The sequence below is a fragment of the Leucoraja erinacea genome, chromosome 30 (genome assembly GCF_028641065.1).
Source record: "Leucoraja erinacea ecotype New England chromosome 30, Leri_hhj_1, whole genome shotgun sequence".
NCBI lineage: Eukaryota > Metazoa > Chordata > Chondrichthyes > Rajiformes > Rajidae > Leucoraja > Leucoraja erinaceus.
This window is the reverse complement of record NC_073406.1, coordinates 14,044,370-14,071,961: the sequence shown is the minus strand read 5'-3', so window position 1 is coordinate 14,071,961 and position 27,592 is coordinate 14,044,370. Positions and strand designations below refer to the sequence as shown.

At 42.2% G+C, this 27,592-nt stretch overlaps 1 protein-coding gene across 19 annotated transcripts in view; it reads right to left on the bottom strand.

The window, feature by feature from the left end:
• Nucleotides 1–1,421: 1,421 nt before the first annotated feature.
• tmem269 (transmembrane protein 269) overlaps nucleotides 1,422–27,592 on the bottom strand; it is a 63,321-nt gene continuing 37,150 nt past the window's right edge. For 18 of the 19 annotated variants that reach the window (XM_055659467.1, XM_055659468.1, XM_055659463.1 and 15 more), the window contains 5 exons: nucleotides 25,325–25,422; nucleotides 16,108–16,251; nucleotides 11,765–11,965; nucleotides 9,033–9,104; nucleotides 1,422–1,966 (listed from right to left, as the gene is read on the bottom strand). In XM_055659467.1, the coding sequence (XP_055515442.1) occupies nucleotides 1,860–1,966; nucleotides 9,033–9,104; nucleotides 11,765–11,965; nucleotides 16,108–16,251; nucleotides 25,325–25,422 (622 nt within the window). In that variant the 3' untranslated portion in view covers nucleotides 1,422–1,859. The remainder of the gene's footprint in view (nucleotides 1,967–9,032; nucleotides 9,105–11,764; nucleotides 11,966–16,107; nucleotides 16,252–25,324; nucleotides 25,423–27,592) is intronic. The other variant, XM_055659471.1, reaches the window with a different exon arrangement.

Genomic DNA, 27,592 nt, shown 5'->3' with positions numbered 1-27,592 from the left:
CTATTAGCTTCTTCCTTATGTCTACTGAGGACAAAAAAAAACTGCTCTCAGACTTGCTTCCCCTATTGCATATAATACATCATCAGTAGCAGAGTTCAACATGAGCAGAGTCCAGATGTTGTTTTACTGTACCATAGAATGAAAATAATAATGGCTATAAAGATGCAAACAGCTAAGTATTTAAAACAACCTATTATATATCCCTATAGACTCACAAAAGATAAAATTACCGTTATATATGCATAATTCTATTTATTAAAAAAAACGATAAATGACTCAAAATTAATTCTCAAGTCCTTTAAATCACAAGACACAAATGCCAGGAGGCAGGCAGCAATGATTTTCTACTGATTTAAAGAAAAAGTGTGAAGTCTCGTTGAAGAGAAGGAGTTGGATGAGGGGACATGATGGGATAGAATGTCAGACGGATGGACAGTGAAATGAGTGTAAGGGTTCCTGCATTGAACAGAATACCACATTTAAATGGCATCCCAAAATCATCAAAGACCCACACCATCCAGGCCACACACTCATTTCTCCATTGCCATCAGGAAGAAGGTACAGGAGCCTGAAAACTGCAATGTCCAAGTTCAGGAACAGCTTCTTTCTACAGCCATCAGGCATTTAAACACAACAACGAATAAGCTCTGAACTGCAAAAGACTTATTATTGCATTATATTTGTTAATTTATTGAACTTTTTCTTTCCCCCCGTTATGTACTATGTTTACATATTACATATTCTGTTGTGCTGCAGCAAGTAAGAATTTCATTGTCCCATCCGGGACATATGACAATAAAACACTCTTAACTCTAGAGCATTGAGCGTGTTGTGGAGGGATAGTATGGTAATAACCAGGATTGGCACTGGTTGGGCGCACCAATTATCGAGATAGGATTTTAGGTGCAATTGGGTTGGGTCAAACTGTTGTAGGTTGGATGTGGACTAGGATTTCAGTGCATGTTTCCAGCTCAATTCAAAGAGTTTACCAAGTTTTCAGAAGTCCAGAAAGGATTATTCAAAGGTGACTTGAAGTGTAATTTGCAAAAGGAGTGAAGGAAATTCCTTAATGTGGCATGTGCTACTAGTATGTGGGAATGGAAAACTCCAAAAAGTAAGTTGATTCTAATATTTTCAGAAGAATGCCAGCAACCTGGGATCCTTTGCCCATTGATTCATTTACGGAGTGTGTCTGAGAATTTTTAAAATGTTGATCAGTGTGGAGTTAAAGGGAAGAGACGCGATCAAGCACTTCAAGTGTTAGCCCATTGGTAAACATACTTTAATGCTTAAAAATCATAAAATAAGCCACAACTTAACCGATGTCTGATCTGTCCAGAAGATTTAAAATATAATTGATCCAATGCTCCACTTAGGTAATAACTTGGGCATATTTGAACTATTGGTTTCCACAGCAAATAAAACTGAACAATGTTTTTATTTCAATAAAAATGAAACAAAGGAAAGTCATTTTTTGAATACATCATTCATAACTTTTTGAATAAATGTAAAAAGTGCTTAAAGTTTTAATGAGTGATTTAAATACAAAGATCGTATCCTTTCAAACTCATAATTGAACCTCGAATGTTACATTCTGCTCGTTCTGTGCGGAACTGATTTGTGAAAAAAATCAGGAATGACTGATATTACTGCGAATGAATTAGTTAATGGGATGCAAAATATGAGTACCTCCATTCTGTTCAGAAACTTTAAAAAGAAAACCGTATCACCCTATTAGGACAGAATAGGTCAATCTTTCTACAGTTTTCATGTACGGCTGTTTTTATGTGATTTGATCTGGTTGCTGCACTGTTGTATGAATCATGTAATATGAAGGGTATCCATGAAACAGGGATTTATTATTCATTGCTCCACATAGCAGATGGGAAAAGTGTATAGGAGAAACACCAAATCAAATAGTATATGCAGGTCAGCCGCAGGGGACAGCAAAACAACATCATCAGACCTAGAAAAAAGGAAAAAGGTTTCAAATATTTTATATATCTTGCATTTGCTTCTATATGCAGTTTTATAATGCAAAGTTTAAGACAAATTGATTTAAATTTGTCCTTAAAATGTTCACCAAATGTGAATATATTAAGATGATTACACAGTTTATTAATGTATATGTGCCATTATAGTAACATTAACCAGTGTTGCAACTCACAATTCAAGGCAAAAAGACGTTTGAAAAATTGTGTGCTGCATCTGCAACTCGTGGTGTATTACATGCTGTGAACAGTACATTATCTGTTCATTTCCAAATTCCCATGTTTGTCATTAATCTCAATAGTCCCACAACAAATGTGATTTCATAACTGGTGTGGCTGTGGGCACACGGGGTTGGTCTGGATCCTCTAGGCAGAAGGTAAAGACAATGCTCCTTAGCAAAGAGCTGCCTCCCAGAGCCTCTAAGGCATCATAACTTACCTGGATCTCTCTGATGAATGATATTTTGCAGGCAGGCTTGATTTTACAAGGCTGTCATCACTAAGATACTTGACATTCCGAAGGAAGATATGTGGCATGCTTTCTTGCCTGGACTGCCGTCTCTGTGCAGGAAAAGGCCGAATTGACTATCAACTTCTTTGTCACAGAATCATTGCGACCACAGGATCTCTGTTATGCCTCCCATATGCTATTTATTGCTTCCGAGCAGTCATCTAGGCAATGTGGAAATAAATTACTTCATCTCTTTTCTTTTCACAGGGAAGCAGGTAGCATTCTGGAAGCTGGGATTTGCCAGAAATCGTGGCTTCTCATAAATGGAGGCAGCAATTGAAAACAAATATATTTGCATAAGGAATTCATGAAGAAATTAGATCCTTTGATCAATAGGAATATCCGGCACAGCTTTTTTGTGTCATTATCAAAATAATTTCTTCAAGACGATGGTTCCTGGAAGCACAAGATTACTTTCTACTGAAGGAGACAACACTGCTGAGAAGTTTTAGCAGCTGATAGGTGAATCCCAAGGGACTCGAACTACCCCTACCTTTGTGGCTCCTCACATCAGTGCTCTTTCTAATCACAGCAGCTGAATGCAAATACAAAAGGGAACCATGCAGATAACGAGTTAGCATTGAAAATGCCTTTGGTTTTCTGAAGATGGGACTTAATTGTCTGCATCGGACTGAGAGACCCTGTATTACAAATCAAACAAATGTGGAGACTTCATTATCACATACTGCACACTCCAAAATCTAGCAAACTGAAGACAAGCTGATGCTAGAGGAAGAGTATCTGAAGGGACATGCTGCAGGTGGTCCGTAGCTCCAGACTCTACAGGAGGTAGAGTTACCTTTGTCCTAGGTTTTAAGTCTTTGACTTCAAACATTTTCTTCCTTTGACAGCCAAAGGCTGAAATTTGTTAAATGTCTGTCTTTGCTGAGAGGGATCTACAGAGTTGTGTGAAATGGCCTGTGGTTTTCAGGATCTTGCAGTGGATCTTTTATTATTGGGGATTGATATTGTGCAGTAGCCACAGGCTGGTAGAGTACCTTTGGTTTACAGATGTTTAATGTACTGCCATACTTGAGTATGCAGTTCAACATTTGATGGTACCCCACGCTGGTTTGCAGAGTACCCAGGGGAAATCATAGGGAGAATGTGCAAATACAGATAGCACCCAAGGCCAGGTTCACTGGAACTACGAGGCAGTGGCTCTGCAATTAGGGCAACTCTTTTGTTACTGGGAGGTGGTGGGTGAGATAAACTCTTGCATTTGGTCTACTTGTGGCAGACAACAGGGAAATAAATGTGTTATTACCACAATCAGAATTGACTCCTTTATTAAGGTAGTCATAATAAATATGCCTCTAACTTGACCTGTGTAGACTACTTATGCGACTGTGGGAATCATAAGGAAACAGCTAAAAGATTTCACAATGAATCTGTCAATTTGTTTCTTAATCTCCTTTGTCATATTTTAGAAGCACAGCAGAGTTACCACCTGCTTGTTGTTTATCAGTTGACATATGGTCTTTTCAACTTATTGGTCTGAGATGGTAGATAAAAATGCTGGAGAAACTCAGCGGGTGAGGCAGCATCTAAGGAGTGAAGGAATAGGCGACATTTTGTGCTGAGACCCTTCTTCGGACGAGATGGTAGTAAGTCTACACACAACAGTGTGTAGCAAGTTGGAGTCAAGAATACTAGGATCAGGGACAGAATTTCAGGACAATTCTTCAAAGAATGCCCTCCAGCAGGAATTGACTATTCAACTATTGCCGATAAACTATTCCCAATGTTAGCTCTACTCGGAATGAGTCTTGAGCCATGGATGGACTTGACAGTACTGAAGAATCAACACATTATGTTTTTCACCAAGTAATTAAATCTCTTGTGCTCTTTCCATCAATCACCTGTTTTTTTTTAGATAGTTCTGCGGGTAGATTTGGGAGGAAAGCTTGTTCTGCAGCAAATAATTAGTACTAGTTTAAGGCCTGATATAGTGTTATGGTCAGTTAGAGGATAGTGTATTTTATAAGAACTGACATTGCCTTGGGAGAACTTAGTGTATGAGGTTTATGAAAGGAAAACGCTTAGAGATGTAGAGTTGGCAGCATAAGTTGAGCAGCAAGGATTGAGAGCAAGAGTACATTCGGTAGAGGTATCATAGCGAGGTCGACCACATCACTATTTGGAGAGCTAGGAATTTGTGTCGTTTTTATGATGTTTTCTGATTGATAAGCCAAGGAGTCTCTTCACAGATGCTAATTAATAGAGCCAGGATGTTTAGGCACTAAAAACACTGAAATAGGCAGGCAAAAAAGTGTAATAAAATTACAAAAAGGGCACGAAAAAGGCATGTATTGACAATAAAGGCTTAAAAGGGCATTTATTTCCACCAGCAAAATATGGTTTAAAATAATAATATAAAGGTATATTACATTAATTGACCAAAGTTGCCTGGTTGCACGTAATTACTAGCATTTTTTTCAAATTATCTGGCACTAAACTATGCCGTCTGTCAGACAGAATATGCTTTCATTGAGAAAAACGTCTTTCTACCTTAGCTGAGGTCACTGGTGCATACCCAAAACAAACTATCGATTCTATATTCATGTCGATATCTTGTGCATTACAACTACCTTTGAGAACTTTAGCTATGTTTTGTATTTCTTCAAGATCTTTGTTAGCTAAAATCACTCACATTTTCCCAGTATGTCTTTACCTACATCGCCAGGAACTTTACAAATATCGTCAGTTACTTTGTTGAAAACCTGCAAGTTATTCACTAATGTTTGCCACATTTCTCAAGGGAAGTGATAGCTTGTGGGAAGTTTACAAAATTGGAAGCAATAAACACAAGATCACGGTGGAGGGACTTTTTCTGCATGATTTCACTGACTATCCTGACTAGCAGATTCTTCTTCAAAACAGTTGACGATTTATTTTATCTTTTCTAAATTTGCAGCATAGTAGAGTACCCCATGTATCCCACCTAGTCAAAACGGGCTGAGGTGGTAGCGGAATCTCGGGTGCCATTTCCTGGAACAACTGCACATTGACTGCTTTGAGGAAGATTTTCTTGACATTGGAAACTAGGCGATCAACATTTGGAAACCAGCTACGTATATGCTTGGCAATTCTATGAAGTCCTTGAGCTAAGCATGTCAAATGCAACATTTTGCGGAATAAAACTTTAAGTCACAAACAGAAGAACATTCTTGTGTTTTATACCTTCTGGCCAAAGTGCAAGTGAAGATGTAAACTGAGCAATAGTTGAGCTGTCTGACTTCTCCAATACTTCCGATGTCAACAAATACTTCTTTGATGGTTGACCTGCCTCCAGTGTACCGATGACCACATTGGCAACATTTGTTGAGATCCATATTTTGTCGCATGCAACTTCATCTTTAATTTTCAGCACAATGTTGAAGTTGTTGTCAACATAATTATTCCGTAATGATGACTCGCTTGGTATATGTTCCTCTGTGTATTTCTCAAAAAAACCTCTGAGAGATTTGTTACTACAATTTCCACAGTGGAATTCCAGCATCAATGAATGCCTTGCACAGATCACTCGAAAACTCGGATTTGCGACTGGAGCCAGCAGTAAATGTAGTGAGGAGACATGCTTGCGCATTTCGCTTGGGTAGTTCACCTCGGCGATATCAACATTGACTTCTCTAATTTTAGATAGCCCTTGTCTTTTCCCTCCCCAGCTCTCCTTCTAGTCCTACTGTCTCCGCCTCTTCCTTTCTTTTTCCAGCCCCTCTCCCCCAGCAACAGTCAGAAGGGTCTCGACCCAAAACATCGCCTATTCCTACTCTCCATCAATGCTGCCTCACCCGCTGAGTTTCTCCAGCATTTTTTGTCTACTTTCGATTTTTCCAGCATCTGCAGTGCTTCCTTAAATAGATCTTGGAAAGGACTGAACCAGCGGGCAGTGGCACGAATAAATAAATAATGAATGACTGAAAGTGGCGCCTCCGGTTTCGCCCCGGTGGTGGAAATGTTCTGTAAGTCATACTATGTTATACTAATAATAACATGTTATACTAATACTATACATGTTATACACCAATGTTATACTAATAATAACATCTTAGAAAACGTCATTGTAATCACAGTACAACGAGAAAATAGCATAACCTTTTAGCAAAACAGCAAAAAAATGGCTGATTTGGGCACTCGATCGTGAAAAAGGCATCATCCTGGTGAAATCATCAAAAAAGGCATGAAAGGGCTCATGGCAAAATCCTGGCTCTACTAATTAATATGAACTTCAGCGCAGCTAAGGTACAGAGGTTGCACCTTGACTCCTAATGATTGGGGGTGAACAGGTTGTGTGTAAAGCACTGGGATTTTTGAGTTTCGACATTGATTTATTTGCTACTTTTGTTTTAGAGCCAGGCTGATGGAGATAAAACTGTGGATTAAATCGTGGTCGGCTGCATAATCATCCAACCTGTCACAGTACAATAATACGGACATGCTTGCTGTCCTTGCCCACGGAAAATGACATTATGTAACATGCTGGATTGAGGCTATTGCCATTAGATCTATTTGTCCCTTTGATGAAGCAAGGTTGTTGGTTACGCAAGTCCTTGTCCCAAGCATTTCCTCAGATTTCAGTTTTACCCAATCCCTTCTTTCTACTCATGCCATATCAGTTTGTCTTTTCTGACCCGGGCGGGCACAAAAACTGCTCAAGGTCCGTTTCTCTCCATTAGGCATGCACCAAAGTTTTGTCCAGGGCAGAAAAAAAAATCCTTCCCCATCTATAACTTCAAGGTTGGAGCATATGTGTTCATGATCAGACTGTGCGGGTTCAGAATTAAAATGTTGGAGTCAAGAATTTTCACTCATTCTATTTGATGAGCCTCTAAGACACACGTCCTTAATGATGAATCCCACCCTCTGAAGATGGTATTCCTCTTCTGGTGTGCCATTCCAAGAGGAAATGCATCTACCATATTGTTCTTTGGGCTAGTTATCTGTTGCATCTTAGTCAGAGCAGCAAAGTCAACATTAGTATGTCCGAGTTCCTGGGCTAGAAAAACAGTGATGTTTGCCACTGTTTGGGGTTGTCCACAAGAGTTCTGCGAGGCTTTGAGCCTTCCATGTCGAAGATGGAGATAAAATATTTATTTATAGTATTGATCCAAGGAGGTGGCAATAGATCATTTGGGTATTTCTGCATAATATAGTTACAATTGCTTTAGCCTTTTACATTCACGTTGGGTCCTGCATGGTCATGTTCTTTTCTAATTCACAAGCACATGCTCACTTTTCTCAGTAGCTTTTTAGACAGCAATATTAAAGCAATATTCAATGCAGAAGACAAATTTTCTGCTTTCTTATCAAATAAAACAGAAACAGGGTCTTCGGCACACTATGTCTGTGCCTAGAACCAACTACCTAGCTATACCAATCCCATTTAGCAACATGATGCACAGCCTATTTATTAAAGCGTCGAGGCAAGTACTCATTCAGATGCTTCTAAATGTTGTTAGTAGCTGCCTCCTTCACCTTCTCAGGCAATGTTCCACATTGCAATGAGCCTCTGTATCTTCTTTGAATACCTACACCTCTTCTTCCTCACCTCTGGTCTTAGACATCTCTGCCAGAGGGGAGGTTTCTTACTATCTACCCTAACCATGACTTTCCTAATTTTGACACTTCTATCAGTATCCTCTGCTCCAAGGAAATAAACAAACCCATCGACTCTCACCTCATAATTGAAGCATTGTATCCCAGGCAACATCCCAATGGATCTCCTTCTCCACAATCTACCACTTCCTATAGTGTGGCAAATGAACACCCCCTCCTCTTAATCTCTATGTCCTGGCAAAAAAAAAGGCAAGCATACTATGTGCTTCACCACATTATCCAACAGTGCTGCCATCTCTTTAGACATACTCATCCCTTTGTTCTCAAAACTGCCTATGACCCAACAATTCATGGTGCACGTCTCATATTAAACCCCCTGAAATGCATAATCTTATACTTACCAGGATTACATTCCATCTGTCATTGTCCTACTCTTACCAATGATCAAAACCTTTCTGTAGCCTACAACTAGCCTCCTCACTATCAGCACCACCCCCAATTTCCAGGTCATCTGCAAAGACTCATACTTCCTATATTCATATCCAAGTCGTCAAAATATATAACAAACAGGAAAAGTCCCAGCAATGATCCCTGTGGTTCACCACTGATCAGACTTCTAATCGCAACAGCACTCACCCACGATCTCATACTGCCATGTGCTACTAAACCAATTTTTGATCTAATTTACCAACTAGTCTTGGACTCCAACTTTTGGATCAGCCTTTCACGTGGGGCCTTGCCAAATGCCATACTGAAGACTGTGTAAACCACTATCTATATATACTGTCCTTGTCGATATATTTAGTTACCTCTTCAAAAAGAGTCAGCCATGATATCCCACCAACACACCTGTAGTGTCTATCCCTGAGCAACTCCTACCTTTCCAAGTGCTGTTTAGAACTATCCCTCAGGTTTTATTTCTTTCAGTCATTTCTCTACCACTGACATTAGGCTCACTGGCATATAATTACCTGACTTATCCCTGTTGCCCTTCTTGAATAAAGCTACCACATTTGCTGTCTTCCAGTCTTCTGGCACCTCACCTGCAGCCAGAGAAGAGTTAAATATCTCCGTCAGGGCTCCAGGAATCTCCTTTTACTTTGCATAATAGCCTGGAATACATTTCATGAGATGCTGGAAATTATACACCTTTATGGTCGCTAAAACATCTAACACCACCTCCTTTTTAATTTTAACAACTTCTAGAATTTCAATATCCCATTTGAAATCTCCAACTAGAATGTCTTTCCTGTTGAATGCGGAAGGAAATTAAGACCTCAACCACATCTCATTTCAAGCAGATTACCGCTTGGTACCTCTTTCTCCGATTACCCTCGTGCTCTCTATCTACATAAAATGCGGTGGGATTTTCTTTACTCTGATCTGCCAGTGATACTTCATAGCCCCTCTTTGCCCTCTTGTTTTTGTTTCCTATTGTAAGCACCCTCCTACATTCTCTACAGCTCAGATGGTCTTTTCTGCTTTTAGTACCACATACTTTTTTTCTCTTTATCAAATCTCAGGGCCCATTGCTGTTTGTCATTTATATCAACGATTTGGATGAGAATGTACAAGGCATGATTAGTAATGAGATGACATTAAAATGGGTAGTATCGTAGACAGTGAAGATGGTTATCAAGAACTACAGTGGGATCTTGAATCACCTGGGCAAGTAGGCCGAGGAATGGCTAATAGACTTTAATTCAGATAAGTGTGACATATTGCATTTTGGGAAGACAAACCAGGATAGGCCCGATACAGTAAATAGTAGGGCCTTGACGTTTCGTACATCAGAGGGATCAAGGAGTACAATCATATAGTTCCTTTAAAATGGCGTCACAGGTAGTTAGGGTGGTGGATGCACTCTGGTCTTCAGTCAGGGAATTGAGTATTGAAGTTGGGATGTTATATTATGTTGGTAAAGCTGAACTTCGAGTAGTGTTAAGTTTTGGTCACCCTGCTATAGCAAAAAAAAAACGTGAGTGTTCCTCTGGGGAATTCAACCGTAATTAAGTTCACAATAATGTTGGTGTTCAGCAACAGAAAGTGGGAGGAGAAATTGTCCCAGAGAAATTTATAATGGTGAGAGGAATAGATATTTGCAGATATAGACAGGATTCTAGGATGCTGTGTTGCGTCTTAATTTCAACATAATAAGACAGCCTGGCAAATGGTAAATAGCAGCAGCCAGTTGCAATTAACTTCTAAAGGAAACAAGTTGGAGATATTCAAAAGTGAAATAATGAGAGTTCATATCCCCCTCATGGTAAAGAGTAATATCAACAATTCTAATGAACATTGATGGTAAGGGACAGAGGTTTAATAAATACAAAAAAATAGGATTATGACAGGTTTAGAGAATTTAGAACAGATGAGGCACCAGAGGAGTATAGAATATAGAAAAGATTACTTAAAAAAAATTAGAAGGATGAAAGGAGCACAAAATGGCACTGGCAGATAAGTTTAAGGAAAATCCCCAAATATTTAATTAGTTATACTGAGGGCAGTAGGATACATGGGTAATGAGTAGGACCCATTACAGATCAAAGTAGCAGTCCCTGTATGGAGTTAAGAATGTAAATGAGGTCTTCAATGAATGATGACCATCAGTATGCACAAATGGACTGGACAACAGTTGGAGAAATCAATGAAGGAGATGGTTAGAAAAAAAAATGCCCTCGCCAAAGGAGGAGGCATTATATGTAGTGGCAGGCTTAAAGATTTTCCAAAATCCTCAGGGATTTACCTCAGCTCATTATATTTCTCCATTTCAACACCATGCCAAGCAATTTTTTTTATCACCTCTTCAAAATATTAAGTTCCACATTAATCACTGGTGACCTAACAGTTCTACCACACCACCACTTCTCTCTGTCATCAACTACTTGACTAATAAACAACTATATCTATTAACTAAAATTTATTTTAATTAATCATTGGAAAAGTCAAAATTATAAGTCTTAAAATCTGAGGCTAACTCTGTACAAGAATGGGAATGCCAGTGTTTATTAAACATCCGACATTGAAATAGAGTTACAGCTTGCCAGCAGAGACCAGAGAACAGTTATGAGAAATCGGGTCACTGAAGTTCACCATGTGCTTCAGCTGAATAAACCCAAGCAATAAGATCATTAGCAGAAACGACACGAGGCACTGGAATAGGGTGGCTGGGGTAGGGCGGAGATTTGATGAAGACAATACCGGTACTTGGGTTGTCAGTGAATGTGGATCAATGACAACTGTGAATGTGGTGGGGAGAAAGGGAGGAGGTCTGGTAAAATTGCATAATGGAGCAGGAAAAACACATGGACAATTTAGGGGTGTGCTTCAGGCGAAACAATACTGAGATTAGATTCACAGACAACGTAGAACTCAAAGCAAGAAGTTAGCGGAGTTCTTAATTATGGAACAGTAATTGATTGAATAGTTTGACATAAAATAATGAGAATAATCTGTTCCTGCAGTGGAAGAAACCTTTCACTGGTAAATGGCCAGTGTGCTCCTCTGGTGGCCTGTCTTAAAATTACAACATATGGACATAAAATCTATGACAATAAGGGAAACCACTTGTAATAATATCATAACATTCTTCATATCACAATTACACGTTGGTCATTTTTGTACTTAAATCAATTACATTAGATTAAACTGAAAATGCATACTATCAAGTGAATATAGCCTGTTAATTGAGAATTTTACACACCTCCGATGTACACAGTTTTTTTCCAAAGCTGTGTTTCCAAGATCCTGTCATGGGGATAATTGCCTTGGTCAGTCATGAAGAGGATCATCACCACTGCAGCGATATGCAGGAAGAAACAATTCCCTCCAGTCAAGACAAAGGTTGAGGATAGGATAACTGAAGCATAAGGACAGGGAAGGCCCCGGTAGACAAATGGAATTCCTAAAAGGAAAACATTAGCAAAATACCTTAACATCATTTTGAAATTCACAGAATGGTCAGAATTTGAGAAATGCTGGAGTAACTTAACGTGTTAGGCAGCATCTCTGGAGAAAAAGGATAGGTGCCGTTTCTGGTCGGGACCCTTTAACAGTTTAAGGAAAAGCAAAATATGTGCTCTATAAAATAGCATTTGCAAGAGTTGAAATGATAAACATTAAAACAGCAGGCATAAAAGCCCTCCATGTTTGTTTTAGAAATATAGATATTTTATTCTATTTCACCTTCTAACTGGATTTTTATTTCTACAATGGCTTGCAAGGTAAAGACAGTTAAGAAGTTCAGTTAAGACAGCAACAATATACCATCAATTCCTTGCAACCAACAGGACAATTGACTCACCACCCATACTATTTGTTTCTGACAGAAGCTTGTAAGTGTGCATGCAATATTCCTTCCAAGATTGATGCCCAGGTTTATCACTACTATCTAGAGCTTAAGTCTGCTAAGTGGAAGGTTTAAAATAATTGCACTGTAACAGTGGCACAAAAAAATTACAGGCTTGATCCCAGTGGACATCCTCCACACCTTGCACTCACCCTGGATATTAACCCCACTGTTGTCCTTACTTTGAGAGCATGGGCTTTCCCACAAGCAGTTTAGAAACATAGAAAATAGGTGCAGGAGTAGGTCATTCGGCCCTTCGAGCCTGCACCGCCATTCAATATGATCATGGCTGATCATCCAACTCAGTATCCTGTACCTGCCTTCTCTCCATACCCCCTGATCCCTTTAGCCACAAGGGCCACATCTAACACCCTCTTAAATATAGCCAATGAACTGGCCTCAACTACCTTCTGTGGCAGAGAATTCCACAGAAGGCAGTGGAGGCCAATTCACTGGATGTTTTCTAGAGAGAGTTAGATATAGCTCTAAGGGCCAACGGAATCAAGGGATATGGGGAAAAAAGCAGGAACATGGTACCAATTTTGTTTATGACACTGTGCTAGAGTTGAATATTTTGCCAGCAGTGAACATATTGAATGGAAGTGCTGGCTCGAAAGGCCAAATGACCTATTCCAGTACCTACTTTCTAAGTTTCTATAATCAGTGACATTTAGAGACAGTGAAAAAACATCTAATTAACTCAATAAATATTATTTATAAAAATTGTAGGTTAAAAAAAAAGAATTATGGCAAGATGATTTAGTAGTAGAGCCACTACCTCTCAGCGCAAAATACCCAGGCTCACTTTTAATATTGGGTTCTTTCTATTTGAATTTGCAAGTTCTCCCTGTGACCACATGATTTTTCACTGGATGATTCGGTTTCCTCCCAAATCCAAAGACATGTGGGTCAGTAAGTTAATTGTCCACTAAGTTGCCCCAGAACTAGGAAAAAATGTTCTGCTAAAGGAATTTGAGCAGCTAGGTAGCAAATTGAAAAGCAGAACCAAAGAGGTAATGACCTATGGATTGCTATTTGAGTCGCTTGCAAATTGGCATAGGGTTGAGAGGATAAGACAGTTGAATGCGTGGCTCAAAGACTGGAGTGGAAGAAGTAGCTTTGATTTTGTGGGACATTACCACCAGTATTGGGAAAGAAGGGAACTGTTCCGATGGGATGGGCTCCAGTTGAACCGGGCTGGAACCAGACTCCTGACAAACCGTATAACTAGGGCTGTAGATAGAGTTTAAAATAAAATTGGGGTGGGGGGGGGGGGTTGTCCTCAAATTGGAAGTGTAAGGGTGGAGTTAAAGGGAAAGAGTGCAGGAAATGTTACAGAAGTCTCCCAAATTAATGGGGCGGAATTTTCAAGAAGGGGCAAGAGAGTAAGGTCGGGTAAAATTGGGACTGGTGTGCGGAGGGAGATGAATACCGAATTAATGGTGTTGTATTTGAATGCGTGTAGTATAAGAAATAAAGTGGATGAGCTTGTAGCACAGTTAGAGATTGGTAGGTATGATGTTGTGGGAATTAGAGACGTGGCTGCAAGAGGATCGGAGCTGGGAGCCGAATATTCGCGGACCCGGTGGGCCGAAGGGCCTGTTTCCGCGCTGTAACTCTAAACTAAACACGTCTTTTTATCTCAAAGAACATTGTTTATTTTTTAATTGTTGAAATGTCATCAACCTGGAATGTTGCGGTCTGATCTGAAGAATTCCAGATTGTTGTTTTCCATTTCCCCTCTGTCGTTATAACTCTGACAACATGTTCTGGTTTCTTTAATTTTCAGTTGGTATGAAATTAACATAGCAAAGATTAGTGGAAAGAAGAGGGTAATTAAAAAGACAATACGGGGAGAAATGATGAAATACGAAGGTAAGCTGGCCAATAATATAAAAGAGGATCACAAGAGTTTCTTCAGTTATATAAAGAACAAGAAAGAGGCAAGAGTGGATGTTGGACCGCTGGAGAATGATGCAGAATTGATAATGGGAAATAAAGAAATGGCAGAGGAGTTGAATAACTTTTTTGCAGCAGTCTTCACAGTGGAAGACACCAGCAACGTGCCTGAAATTCAAGAGAATCAGGGGGTGGAAGTTAGTGGAATGGCTATTACTCGGGAGAAGGTGCTTGGGAAGCTTTGTGAAGAAGAGGTCTTGCTTGACAAATTTGCTGGAATTCTTTGAAGTAAATAGATGTTGTTTACTTAAATTTTCAGAAAGCATTTGATATGGTGCTACACGTTAGGCTGCTTAGGGAGATGAGAGCCCACGGTATCAAAGGGCAGATACTTGCATAAATAGCAGTTTGGCTGGGTGGCAGAAGACAGAATGGCAATAAGGGGGGCTTTTTCTGGGTGGCTGCCAATCGCTAATGGAGTTCCGCAAGGGTTGGTGCTGGGGTCGCTACTCTTCACATTGTGTATTAATGGTTTGGACGAGGGGATTGAAGGCTTGTGGCAAAGTTTGCGGATGATACGGAAATAGGTGGAGGGGCAGGTAGTGTAGAGAAAGCAGGGACTCTGCAGAAGGACTTGGACAGGTTGGGAGAATAGGCAGAGAAATGGCAAATGGAATATTGTGCAGCAAAGTGTGGAGTCATGCATTCAGGTAATAGGAATAAAGGCGTAGACTATTTTCTTAATGGGGTGAGAATCTAGAAATTGGAGGTGCAAAGGGACTTGGGAATGCTGGTGCAATATTCCCAAAAAGTTAATCTGCAAGTCAAATCAGTAGTAAAGAAAGCAAACTCAATGCTAGCATTTATTTCAGTAGAGCTTGTATACAAAAACAGGAATGTAATGTTGAGGCTCTATAAGGCCTCATAGAATATTGTGAGCAATTTTGGGCACCATATCTAAGGAAGGGTGTGTTGACTCTGGAAAAGGTCCAGAGGAGGCTTACCAAAATGATCCCAGGAATGAGTAACTTAACCTATAATGAGCGTTTGTCTGCACTGGGCCTGTACTCGCTGGAGTTTAGAAGAATGAGGGGGGACCTCATTGAAACATACAGAATAGTGTGAAAGGTTTGGATAGAGTGGATGTTGAGAGCATGTTTCCACTAGTGGGAGAGTCTAGGACTAGAGGCCATAGCCTCAGAATTAAAGGACGTTCTTTTAGGAAGGAGATGAGGAGAAATGTCTTTAGTCAGAGGGTGGTGAATCTGTGGAATTCTTTGCCGCAGAAGGCTGTGGAGGCCAAGTCAGTGGATATTTTTATGGCAGAGATAGATAGATTCTTGATTAGTACAGGTGTCAGAGGTCATGGGGAGCAGTGGTTAAGAGGGGGAGATAGACCAGCCATGATTAAATGGCCGAGTAAACTTGATGGGCCGAATGGCCTAATTCTACTCCCATTCCTTATAATATTCTTATATCAAGTTTAATCACTGCTTAAATTCAGTAAACCTTTATTTAAGGTTGATGACCCCATTCAACTGAATGGGACATTTGTTCACTATGCCTAAAAGACTGGATTCAAGTGAATCTAACCCCTCTGCTTGGGACATTGCAGAACCTTCCTGGACTCAATAGTACCAGCTGTTAATGCAATCTGGCCTGATCTTTTAGTAGCTGTTATTTGCTAATTTTTAAGTGGATTTTACACAATCAACAAAATACTTCATCTAATCTAGAAAGTTATTTTTAGACCCAACAATAATCCCTCTTGAATAACAGAATAAATAGTGCATTCTTACCACTAGAAAAGAAGCAGAGACGTATAAACACAGCCATCACATAGCATATTATGAAAACACTGCTCAGTATGCCGTGGGCCTGCAGTAATAGTGAAGTTGCAATTCCAAATGTTGTGAAATCTGCAAAATCATCTAATTTGGCCCCTGTAATAAAATAAAAACAGAACTGAATCATGTGTTCAATGACAGATAGAGACAGAATTATTGTGATGTTTGTCTCAGATTGTCAGATCTATAATTATTGAAGATTTACACTTTAGCCATTGTCTGGGGATAGAAAAAAGGTCAAGTGGCTGTCCCACTGCGGTGACCTAATCCGCGAGGTCAGAAGAGTTTAGGAGAGTTTGAAAAAGTGTCATGTTGAAGAGGAGGAGATTCACTGTGATGGATGTTTAGGTAAATTGTGTTGGTGTGCGTCTTGGTTCCTTTGTTGTTGTATGACTGCAGAAACCAAATTTTGTTTGAACTTCATTCAGATTATCCACGACTACCTTCGACTACCCTCGATTACCTACGAATAACATGCTGACCTACTGCAACCTACTTCGACTACACCTACGAGTAAAAAAATAAATAAATAAAAAATCAATTTTTTCCATGGCGACCTTCTCCATGAGCCTGGTGTGATGTTGCCTGTCTGGTTGCCCACTCGGTCACCCTCCACTATGGCTGCTGCTGCTGCAGCACTTCTGGTGCGAATCACGTTGTGGAGGACACATGCTGCGTAGACAATTGTCTCCACATTCCTGGGCTCCTGCTCCATCGTAGTCAGCAAGCATCTGAATCTGCTGGCGAGAATGCCGAAGGCGTTTTCCACGACCCTCCTAGCCCTGGACAGCCTGGTACTTGAAGATCCTCTCCTCCCTTGACATCTGCCAGTGAGGGTATGGCTTCATCATCCATGACCTGAGTGGGAAGCATCATCAGCAACCAGTGTGCAGTGGATGTCAGGGTTATCTTCTCCTGGCAAAGGGCCTGGATCAGGAAAGCCCGTGTTTCCTTCTTCCAGTACTTGCCCAAGGGAGGCCTCTCTCCAGATCCTACCATCTGCGACACCCACATCCACAAACAGGAAGTTGTAGTTCGCATCCACCTCAGCTAAGAGTATGATGGAATGGAACTTCTTGTAGTTGAAATACTTTGAACCTCCCTTGGGTGGACACCTGATGGTCACATGCTTGCCGTCAACTGCCCCACATGTGTGCTGTAAGTTCCATCTGGTATCAAAGCCCTGTGCCACTCTCTTCCACTCATCTGGTGTTCTAGGGTAGTCCATGACTTCATCTTCATAAGCACAGATGATGTCCTCGCAGGTCTCTGACAGCCTTGCTGATGGTTTTGTGGGCCACAAGAAAGCTGTAGGAGAGGCTCTTGCAGGAGTCTCCTGATGCCAGCTAGCAGAGGGTGATGGCTAGGCGCACACTTGGTTCCAGTGGCTTCCTTATGAAGGTCTCCTTTTTCTGAAGGAGAAGGCCTACCTGTGTCTTCAGCTCCTGAAACGGTTCAGGGGGGAGCCTAGTGAAGTTTATGAAAGCAGCCTCATCTTCTTGCTGGAGCACAGTCAACAGGCTTTCAGACTGGCCCAACCTGGGTCTGCTCAGGGACAAGGGCTTCAACCAGGCCTCTTCCCCATTCTTCTTGCCCTTCCGTCTTTCTGATCCATAAGCATGAGGGCTGCTGCAAGCAGCAAGGTTTTTTCTTCTTGTGAGAGCAATGCCCTCTGATGTTGCTCCATGGCAGTCATGACACAGAATGATTGGAAAACCCCACCCTACAACCCATATACTAGGAAAAATTTTACTTCGGAGTCACGTGAGTGACTACGTGAAGAACCCGCCAGGACACATGCATATCGCTTCACGCATTGCGAAACGACAGGCGGGGTGGAACGACGTTCCCCCGCAGCGGTAAATTTGAAACCATGACCGACAGGTAAATGAATTACTCTGCGGTCATTTTTTGTTTCCCACGCTGTTTTTTACAGGGGGAAACTGGACAAAAATAGAGTCCACAAGGGCTGCGTCTAAAGCTGGCTGGGGAGGACCGCGGAGTTGCGGGCAGCCAGCAGCAGCTGAAGGCACCAGCATCACCATGAATGGGATCAGCTGTGCCCGACTTAGCACCCGCGCCGGTCAGATCAACACCACGGCCGGGCGGGAAGGCTACACAGATCAGAGCCGTTGACTCTGACAAGTTGAAACGGCAAGCGGGGGGAGCATTCCCCTGCAGCGGCAAGTTTTTTAAAACCAAGACCGACAGGTAAGGGAATTACTGCGGTCTGTGTTTCCCGTGTTTGTTTTACCGAAAAATATGGACAAGTTTCAGGGCTGCACTGGGCTGGGGAAACTAGTTGCGGGGACAGGCAGTCCACAAGGGCTGCTGCACTGGCGGGCGGGAAGACTACACAGACAGACGTTGAGTCAGACAAGCAAAACGGCAGCGGGGGGAGTATTCCCGGCAGTGGTAACGTTTTTTTAACCCAGACGACAGTTAGGGAATTACTGGGTCATGCTTTGTGCCCGTGACTTTCACAGGGGGAAACTATGGACAGGAGTCCACAAGGGCTGCACTGGCTGGGAAGAACTACGGAGTTGCGGACAGCCAGCAGCGGCTGACGGCACCAGATCACCGTTAGTGGATCAGCTGTGCCTGACTTGGCTAACAAGTCGGACTTCAAAGAAATGCCGCGGGGACCAGCGTTACTGGGGCCAAATGGAGCGGCTTATGGAGCACATGCTCCACTGTGACAGACTCTGGGAGATGGAGTCTAGTCACAATGGGTATATAATACACCCATGGCAGCACCTTATCAGGGCTGCACAGTGCATCTCCCTCGACAGAGGGGAGTACTGGGAGCCAATTCTGGGCTGGCTCTGAAGAGAGGTTTTGCTGAAGAAAAAAAAATCAATGTGCAGGGGGTGCAAGAACAAGGAAACCTCCTGGAAAAGGAGTCCAAGTTTGTACATCTAAAAACAACTACAAGAACATGGCTGTAATAGACACTACTGCCAAATATTTGGCACCGGAAAATGGGCATCCCTCAAAATTTCCCACGGTCAACAGTTACATCTGAAAACACATTGGAATGGGAGTCAGAAAGCAGGATGTTTAGCTAAGACGCTGTGGCATTATTCTGCAATACGGAGTATGAGATTAATAGTCTCAGGAGAACGCCATACGCCCAGCTTTAAACCCTAAGTTTGCAGAGCTGTGCAGACCTGGAGGGATTAAATCACCAATATTACTACCTGGGGGCAACCTGTCAAAACAGGTAAAAGAGCTCAATAAGTAGGCCAATACTCTGTGGCTCATAAAGGCGGCAACAGGCAGGAGCTCCTACACACGACAACAGCACCTCCATGCACCCACCAGCAGGAAGACCCACAGAAGCTGGTGAAAGCTCAAAGGCCGGGCTACAGGACATTTGGGCCTGGCCCAGACCGGCCTTCGTGGAAGACGTGCAACCCCAAATCCAAAACCCGACGCCACAACCTCTACGGCGACTGCAAGGAAGAAAACAAACTTTCCACTGGTCACCATGGAGGTAGGGGAGTCTGGTCTCTTCCAAAAAACAGGAAGTGTAAATAACACAAATTGGTGTGTAGATTACATTTTCCTGGGAGGCATGGAGTGCAATAACTACTAACACTTATTTTCTACCTAGTATTCAGGGATATACAATTGAATTTGTGCACAAAATTTCCCGGTTCAGCATGTACAGAACTGAACTTTCGTGCCTTCACGATAAGAAAAACTGGAAGCGCATGCTGAACTGGAGAGGCTAGATGCTAGGGAATCATGGGGAAATTCCAACACGACTCTTTGGAATTCGTGTCAATATCTTTACGAAAAACAAAAAGATGTGGTTACCAATCATTCAAGTCTGACAAAACTGAATACATTGTGCAGTAAATTCATTCGAAATTGGAAACATTTTGTTACTGCCAAACAATCGATTCCATAGGCTACTTTATGGCTTGCATCCATTAAAAGATGCTTACTATACGGTGCCTATGCGGAAGGATTATAGACGTTATTAATTCTAAGCCAACACCTTCCACCACTAAGGACTCCTTGGGGTTCACCTTTGACTTAGTCTACATGTGGGTAACTTATCAAAGGAAGGTACAGACTTAACTGAGGCCAACAACCTCATTGACATCAGTAAACCACCAATTCGACTGGTAGCAAGGGTAATTGGCAATACTGTGGCCTTTCCAGCCACACTGTTTGACCTTTGTATTACCAATAATTACAAGGGCAAAGGTATAAGCACTTAAAATCAATACTGGTCATGTGTAGAGACCAATGAGGCTACCAATCTAAGCAATCACGGAATTACAATGATAGGGGAAACATTGGGCATTGTTCAAACCCTATCATTGTCAGCAACCATTCAGTGGTGCTACAAACTGATGCCAGTGTTCATGGTTGGCGTGTTACTATCCCCATCTCTAGTTGTGGATATAGATGGGATGCACAAGAAGCATCATTGCTTCAGATACATGTCATAAACTACTTGGAAATATTGGGTGCGTTCTATGGACTAAAATCATACTGTTCAGAAATGCATCACCTGCATGTTAGACTACAGATTGATAACACCACCATGGTGACATATACTAACTACATGGGTGGAATCAAATCGGTATCATGTGATAATCCGGCTAACACAATTTGGCAATGGTGTATTCAGAAAAACATTTGAATATCAGCTAGTTACCTACTAGGTAACCTCAAATTTAGTGGCAGACACCAGGTCACGCAAATTCAATGACAAACATCGAATGGATGTTGGACCGCAAAGTGTTTGCTGATATTGTAGCATGATATGAAACACCAGAGATTGATCTATTGCATCTCGGCTTAATCACCAGTTGCCTATCTGTGTTTCTTGGGAATCAGACTGGGGCATCAGCGATGGATGCCTTTTCAGTATTCTGGGGCAAGGATCAGAGCGTCATTCTGTCGGGTCTCACCCCCGGTGACTAAACTCATGAGGGGAATTTTTAATATTATCCCCAAGGACTAGTATTCCCTTATATGGTATACGAGTATAGTCCAACATTACTGAGGAATTGGTCACCAGCTACAGCTCTGTCCCTGCATAGACTTGCACATGACATGGTCATGCTTATGGCATTGGTCTCAGCACACAGAATTCAGTCTTTACATAAATCAAGGCTGGATAGTAACACCTCTTCTACGAGTAAAATAACTTTTTACATCCACGAATGAGTAACAGAACAGACCGGGATCGTCAGGACTCATATAGAGACCAGTGCATACCCAATAGATGATTGCCTATGCATTATGAGACATTTGTTCTTATACATAGAGAACTCTAAACAGCACAGAAGCAATGAGATGGCTGAAACAGGTTTACGGCTGCTGGGGTGGATACTAACATATTCAATCTCATACCACCAGGGCTGTAGTTACATCGCAGCAAGGAATTGGATGTACCAATGGACCAAATCCTGGGGACAGCAAGATGGTCATAAGAGAAACCAGTGGTAAACCTGTGACATTGCAGAATCAAAATTAGATCTGTATCATGATTACCCCATAAGACAGGGGCTATAATTTTTGTTAATAGTTCATCATGGAATTTCAATGTCGGATTCATGTTAGAATACGTTAACACTATTTCCTCCCTTAGTCAATTAAGGCAGTTGTGAGGCATGGACTTGTTTCCACGGCATGAAATCACAGAGCTTTGAAATCTTCACGTAGTCACTCACGTGACTCCGAAGTAAAATAGTAAGATTAAACGAGAACTTACCAGTTTGAAGTTTGATCGTTATTTTATGAGGAGTAACGTTGAGGGATTACGTGCCCTCCGCTCCCACCCTCGATCATAAAGTTCAACTGGTATCCTTTTTTCTCTAATCTTATTATGTTCAGGTCATTACTGTTATCTGTGATTTCACACCGCTGCTTTGAAGAATGACACGCATGCGACCTGGCGGGTTCTTCACGTAATCCCTCAACGTTACTCCTCATAAAATAACGATCAAACTTCAAACTGGTAAGTTCTTGTTTAATCTTACTATTAATCATTCCATTGCTTTGGAGGTCAAAATGAGGTTAATTGCCATTAAGTGGACGTCGGTTGTCATAGATGTCGTCGTAAATGGACGTCCTAAATCGCGACTATTAGGTCGTCGGTTGTTGGGAGCTTGCCATAGCTTGACATCGACTAGGTTGGAGTAGCTTGCCGTAGACATTGTCGTGGGGGGTCCAGTTGACAATTTTTCCGCGATCTGCCAAGACTATGACAGTCGGCGGTAGTTGCCTAAAAAAAAAAATTGCTAAGTGGGACAGGCCCATAACTGTAACGGTACATGAGAATTTGCCATGTACCGGGACTTGCTATTCTCATTAACAACAAATGGTGCAACCCTGATCACTTCACAGTTAAGGAGTGTGTGTGGAGCCTGGACATTGAACTGATGGCTGCAGGTCTCCGTCCATAATATATGCCCAGGGAATTCTCACACGCCATTGTGGTGGTTGTTTACATTCCTCTGTCCGCGCGTGAGTAACATCATCCGCACAGTCACCACGAGACTCCGGACACAACACCAGAGTGCTTTCATCGCAATCTGGGGGTTTTCAACCACATGACTTTGGACGTTACCCTGCCCACTTTCACTCAGTTTGTTGACCGTTATACCAGGGATATGAAAAAAATGGCCTGTTGTATGCCAACGTCAGAGACTTACAGTTCCATAGCCCTTCCGCCACTGGGAAGATCTGACCACAACCTGGTTCACCTTCTACCCATGTATAGGCCAATGGTCCAGAGGCTGCCTGTGGCCACAAGGTCAGTGAGGAGGTGGCCACAGAAGGCATGTGACGCTATACAGGACTCTGTAGTTCCCATGGAGAGGACATGGACTGTGTTCCCAGTTACATAAATTTCTGTGTGGATGACGTGTCCCTGAGGAGACTGCACACTGTATCCCCAACAACAAGCCCTTCTCAACCAGAAGAAAAGGGCCTTCAGGAATGGTGACGGATGAGGTGAAACAGGTACAGAAAGATCTGAAGGTGAGACAGGACGAGGCCAACTACAGGAGGAAGATGGAGCTGAAACTTGAGCATGAGTGATGTGTGGAGAAGTATAAGAGCATTACAGGCTACAATATGACCAGTGACCTGGGGAGGGAAAGCGATCAGGACTGGGCCTACGAGCGAAACCTGTTTTTTTCCCAGATTTGATGGAGGGGCCTCTGCCCACCCTCTCCCCTGCTCCCCGAGACTCTCCTCCTCAATCCCCCTAGTCCACTTCCCCTGCCCTTTCTTTGTCGCACCTGACCATGTGCAGGTGAGGAAAGAGCTGAGCAGACTCCACCCAGGCTAAGTCACGGGTCGTGATTGTGTCAGCCCTAGGGTACTCAAGGCATGTGCCAGCCATTTGTGCGGAGTACTGGAGCCTGGAGAGGGTTCATGTGATGTGAAAGACATCCTACTTGATTCCTGTACCATAGAGGACAAGTCCCAGACAAGTCCCAGCTCCTCCAATTACTACAGACTGGTGATGCTGACCTCACACATCATGAAGTCCCTGGAGAGGCTGGTGCTCACTCACCAGCACCGCCTGGTTAAACCCTATCTGGACCTCCTGCAGCCTTCGCAGAGCTCCACCAAACGGGGGAAGAAGGTCCACCGCCGGCCCGTGGGTCTTTGAGGATGCCATCCCCAGCTTCGACCGCCGGCCCTGCAGACTGCGGTGCTTCCGGCTGCGGCACGGCAGGTACCAGCCTTCCTGAATGCCTCACTCACCTTGACTGACTTTGATCTGGACGCCCGCAGCAACGGCTGTGGAAGGTCCCGCCATGGAAGCCAGTTCTGTGAGTGTCATGCTGTGTGTTTTTGATTTCTCCACTGTGCTTTTAACACCTTGGTTTGTGGCCAGCACTACTAGGGAGCAAACCGTCAAAGATCTGGGTGGATGCTCCATTGGTGTCCAGGATCACCAACTACCTGACTGGACAACCACAGTGTGTGAGGCTACAGAACTATTTATCAGACATGGTAGTGAGCAACACAGGGGCCGTTCTTCTCCCCCTTCCTGTTCACCATCTACCTCGGACTTCGGCCACCTGCAGAAGTTTTCAGATGGCTCTGCAATTGTGGGGTGCATCAGTGAGGGGAGGAAAGCTGAACACAGAGGTGTTGTCAACAAGTTTATTGAGTGGTGTGGGCTGAATCACCTGCAGCTCAACACCGACAAGACGAGAGTTAGTGGTGGATTTAAGGACGAGAGGAACACCCGTCTCCATCAAGGGTGTGGATGCACAGTTTACCAAGGAGTACAAGTACCTTGGAGTTTACCTGGACAGTAAACTGGACTGGTTCAGGACCGCTGAGGCACTGTATAAGAAGGGACAGAGCCGTCTGTACTTTCTGAGGGGGCTCCACTCTTTTAACGTTTGCAGTAAGATGCTGCAGATGTTCTACCAATCGGTAAGATGCTTCTCAAACTGCAGAGCATCTTGAACAAAACATGACACTCTGGTCAACCTGAGGAGCTCCTTCAGCAACATACTGCTTCCACCAAGATGCAGCACAGAATGCCACAGGGGATCATTTTTCCCTGTGGCTATCAAACTGTACAACTCCTCGCCCTCTGTTGTAGGGTAGACTGACTCCATTCGACCGTATCGTATTTACAGCAAAACTCCAATAATCTGGCAAGCCAGAGGTTTAGTAGTTCTAGACTGTGAATTTTTCAAACGTTTTGATGTTACCAACACATTTGTTTTTTTTTTTAAAAACAATGTCACATAGTATTATAAATTCTCCAGTGAACCAAGTATCAGGACAGCATTGGAACTGGGGCTTGGTGAATCTCGGGTAACTGCGGGCACCTGCGAGTCTGAGCAGGGGAAACATTATTTGGTAAGCCAGTTGCTGAACAATCAGAATTTCTGAATGGTTAGATAATGGATTATCAGAGTTTCACTCATTGGATGCCAAAATTTGTTGATTGCATCAGAATATAGCATGGGCTGCAACATTGTAGTTTCAATATACGTAACTAGGTAGAATATTATTTGTTTCATCAGATTATTGATGAACACAAAATACAAAACTGTTTGAGGTAAATTAATATATGCCTCTAACATTGTCTCAATAAATAATTACTCAGTATTATTTGGATAGCTGTAATTGAAAGGACTAAATGCCTACTGAAATCTGAACTTACCAAGAGCAGAACAAGCATTAAGTTGTCGAGCAACAGCTCCATCAGCCAGATCAAGAAGAAACCCAAAAAGGATTAGCCAACAAGCGTATAAATGCTGCCTACAGAATAATAATGGAATATTTTTAATTCAGTATTTATGTTAATGAATACTATAGATAACATCATTGACCATTGTTAGCAGACTTTAAAACATTTTCATTGTTGTACTATTATTATAATTTGCTTGTATTGTCACTGTTGTTTTCACATCCTTTTATCAATAACAATACTCTTTCAGAAACAACTGTTACAATACAACTCTTAACATTTAACCAGTGCTTTGCAAGTCATGAAAAGACCCATTAAATCAATGTTCTAACCAATTTATTCCCAACTGATCTAGATCTTGATATAATCTTGATATCCTTTTTCACTTGGATATCCTTTTCACCCCAGTCATTTCCTCTTCTCCACTCTCCCGTCACACAGAGGATACAAAAACTGGAAAGCAAGTACCACCAGACTCGGGAACAACATCTTCCCGTGTTGTCAAGCATCATAAAATGTTCCAACCTACCTTCATTGTGGACGCTGGACTTTCTCTGTGAATGTTACAATGCTGTAAAACTATATACTACACCTTGGTATTTATCTCCTTACACTACCTGTTATACTTGTGCATAGCTTGATTAAACTCATGCATACTATTATCTGATTTATTTGGGTAGCATGCAAATGAAAGCCTCGTGCTGTACCTTGTTACAAGCGAGAATAATAAACCAATATCAAAATCTCAGTTCCACCTGGATGGGCTGCTGGATCCATGGATGGAAATGAAAGAAGTGTTGGAACAGGTGTTACAATGCAGGGAAAGGTGCCCTGGGAGGGAGCGGAGTGGATGGGAAGGGACGAGCAAAACAAGGAGTTGCAGAGGGAGTGGTTCTGCAGAAAGAGGTGGGGAAGTAAAAATATGATTGATGGAGGAATCACATTGTAGGTGGTGGAAATGTCAGAAAAATTATACAGAGCCCTCCATAATGTTTGGGACAAAGACCCATCATTTATTAATTTGCCTCTGCACTCCACAATTTGAGATTTGTAATATAATAAAAATCACATGTGGTTAAAGTGCACATTGTCAGATTTTATTAAAGGCTAATGTTATACATTTTGGTTGCACCAAGTAGAAATTACAGCTGTGTTTATACATAGTCCCCCCCATTTCAGGGCACGATAATGTTTGGGACACATGGCTTCACAGGAGTTTGTAATTACTCAAGCATGTTTAATTGCCTCCTTAATGTAGGTATAAGAGAGCTCTCAGCACCTTATCTTTCCTCCAGTCTTTCCATCACCTTTGGAAACTTTTATAGCTGTTTATCAACATGAGGACCAAAGTTGTGCCAGTGAGTCAAATAAGCCATCATGAGAATGAGAAACACGAATAAAGCCCTTGTCCCACTTTTTCGACCTAATTGGCGGCCTCTGCCGAGTTTGCCCTTGACACATACTCGCAGCATGGTCGCCACGAGGACGTAGGAGGTCTTCGTAACTCCTCATGCTCGTGAATGGTCTACGAGTACTCGTGGTCTCAAGTAGGTCGCAGCATTTTTTCCAGCCCGATAAAAAATGTCCACGAGTAACAAAAAAACGTCGGCATGGAAAGAATTAATACTTTTTACTCGTAGGCAGGTTGTGATGGCAGTCGTAGATAGTCGTAGGTCGGTAAATGCCCCGAGAAAAAAAAACAAACATGACATCATTTTATCATGTGATCATTTTCCAATCGTAGCTAGTCGTAGTTGGTCTTGGGTGTGGAAGACTGAGGTCGATGGGAGTCAGAGGTCGTAGACAGTCGTGGGAGGTCGTAGATAGTCGTGGGAGGTCGTAGATAGTCGTGGGAGGTCGTAGATAGTCGTGGGAGGTCGTAGACATAGTCGTGGGAGGTCGTAGACATAGTCGTGGGAGGTCGTAGACATAGTCGTGGGAGGTCGTAGACATAGTCGTGGGAGGTCTTCTACTTCGGTGAGTTAACATGACCTTGACATTTTTTTCCAACTTGTCTAGGGTCTTCTAAACTCGTGGATTAGGTTGTCCAAGTGGGACAGGCCCTTAAAACTGTTAGAGACATCAGCCAAACCTTAGGCTTGCCAAAATCAACGGTTTGAAACATCATTAAGAAGAAATAGATCACTGGTGAGCTTACTAATCGCAAAGGGACTGGCAGGCCAAGGAAGATATCCACAGCTGATGACAGAAGAATAGAAGCTCTTTAATAAAGAAAAATAC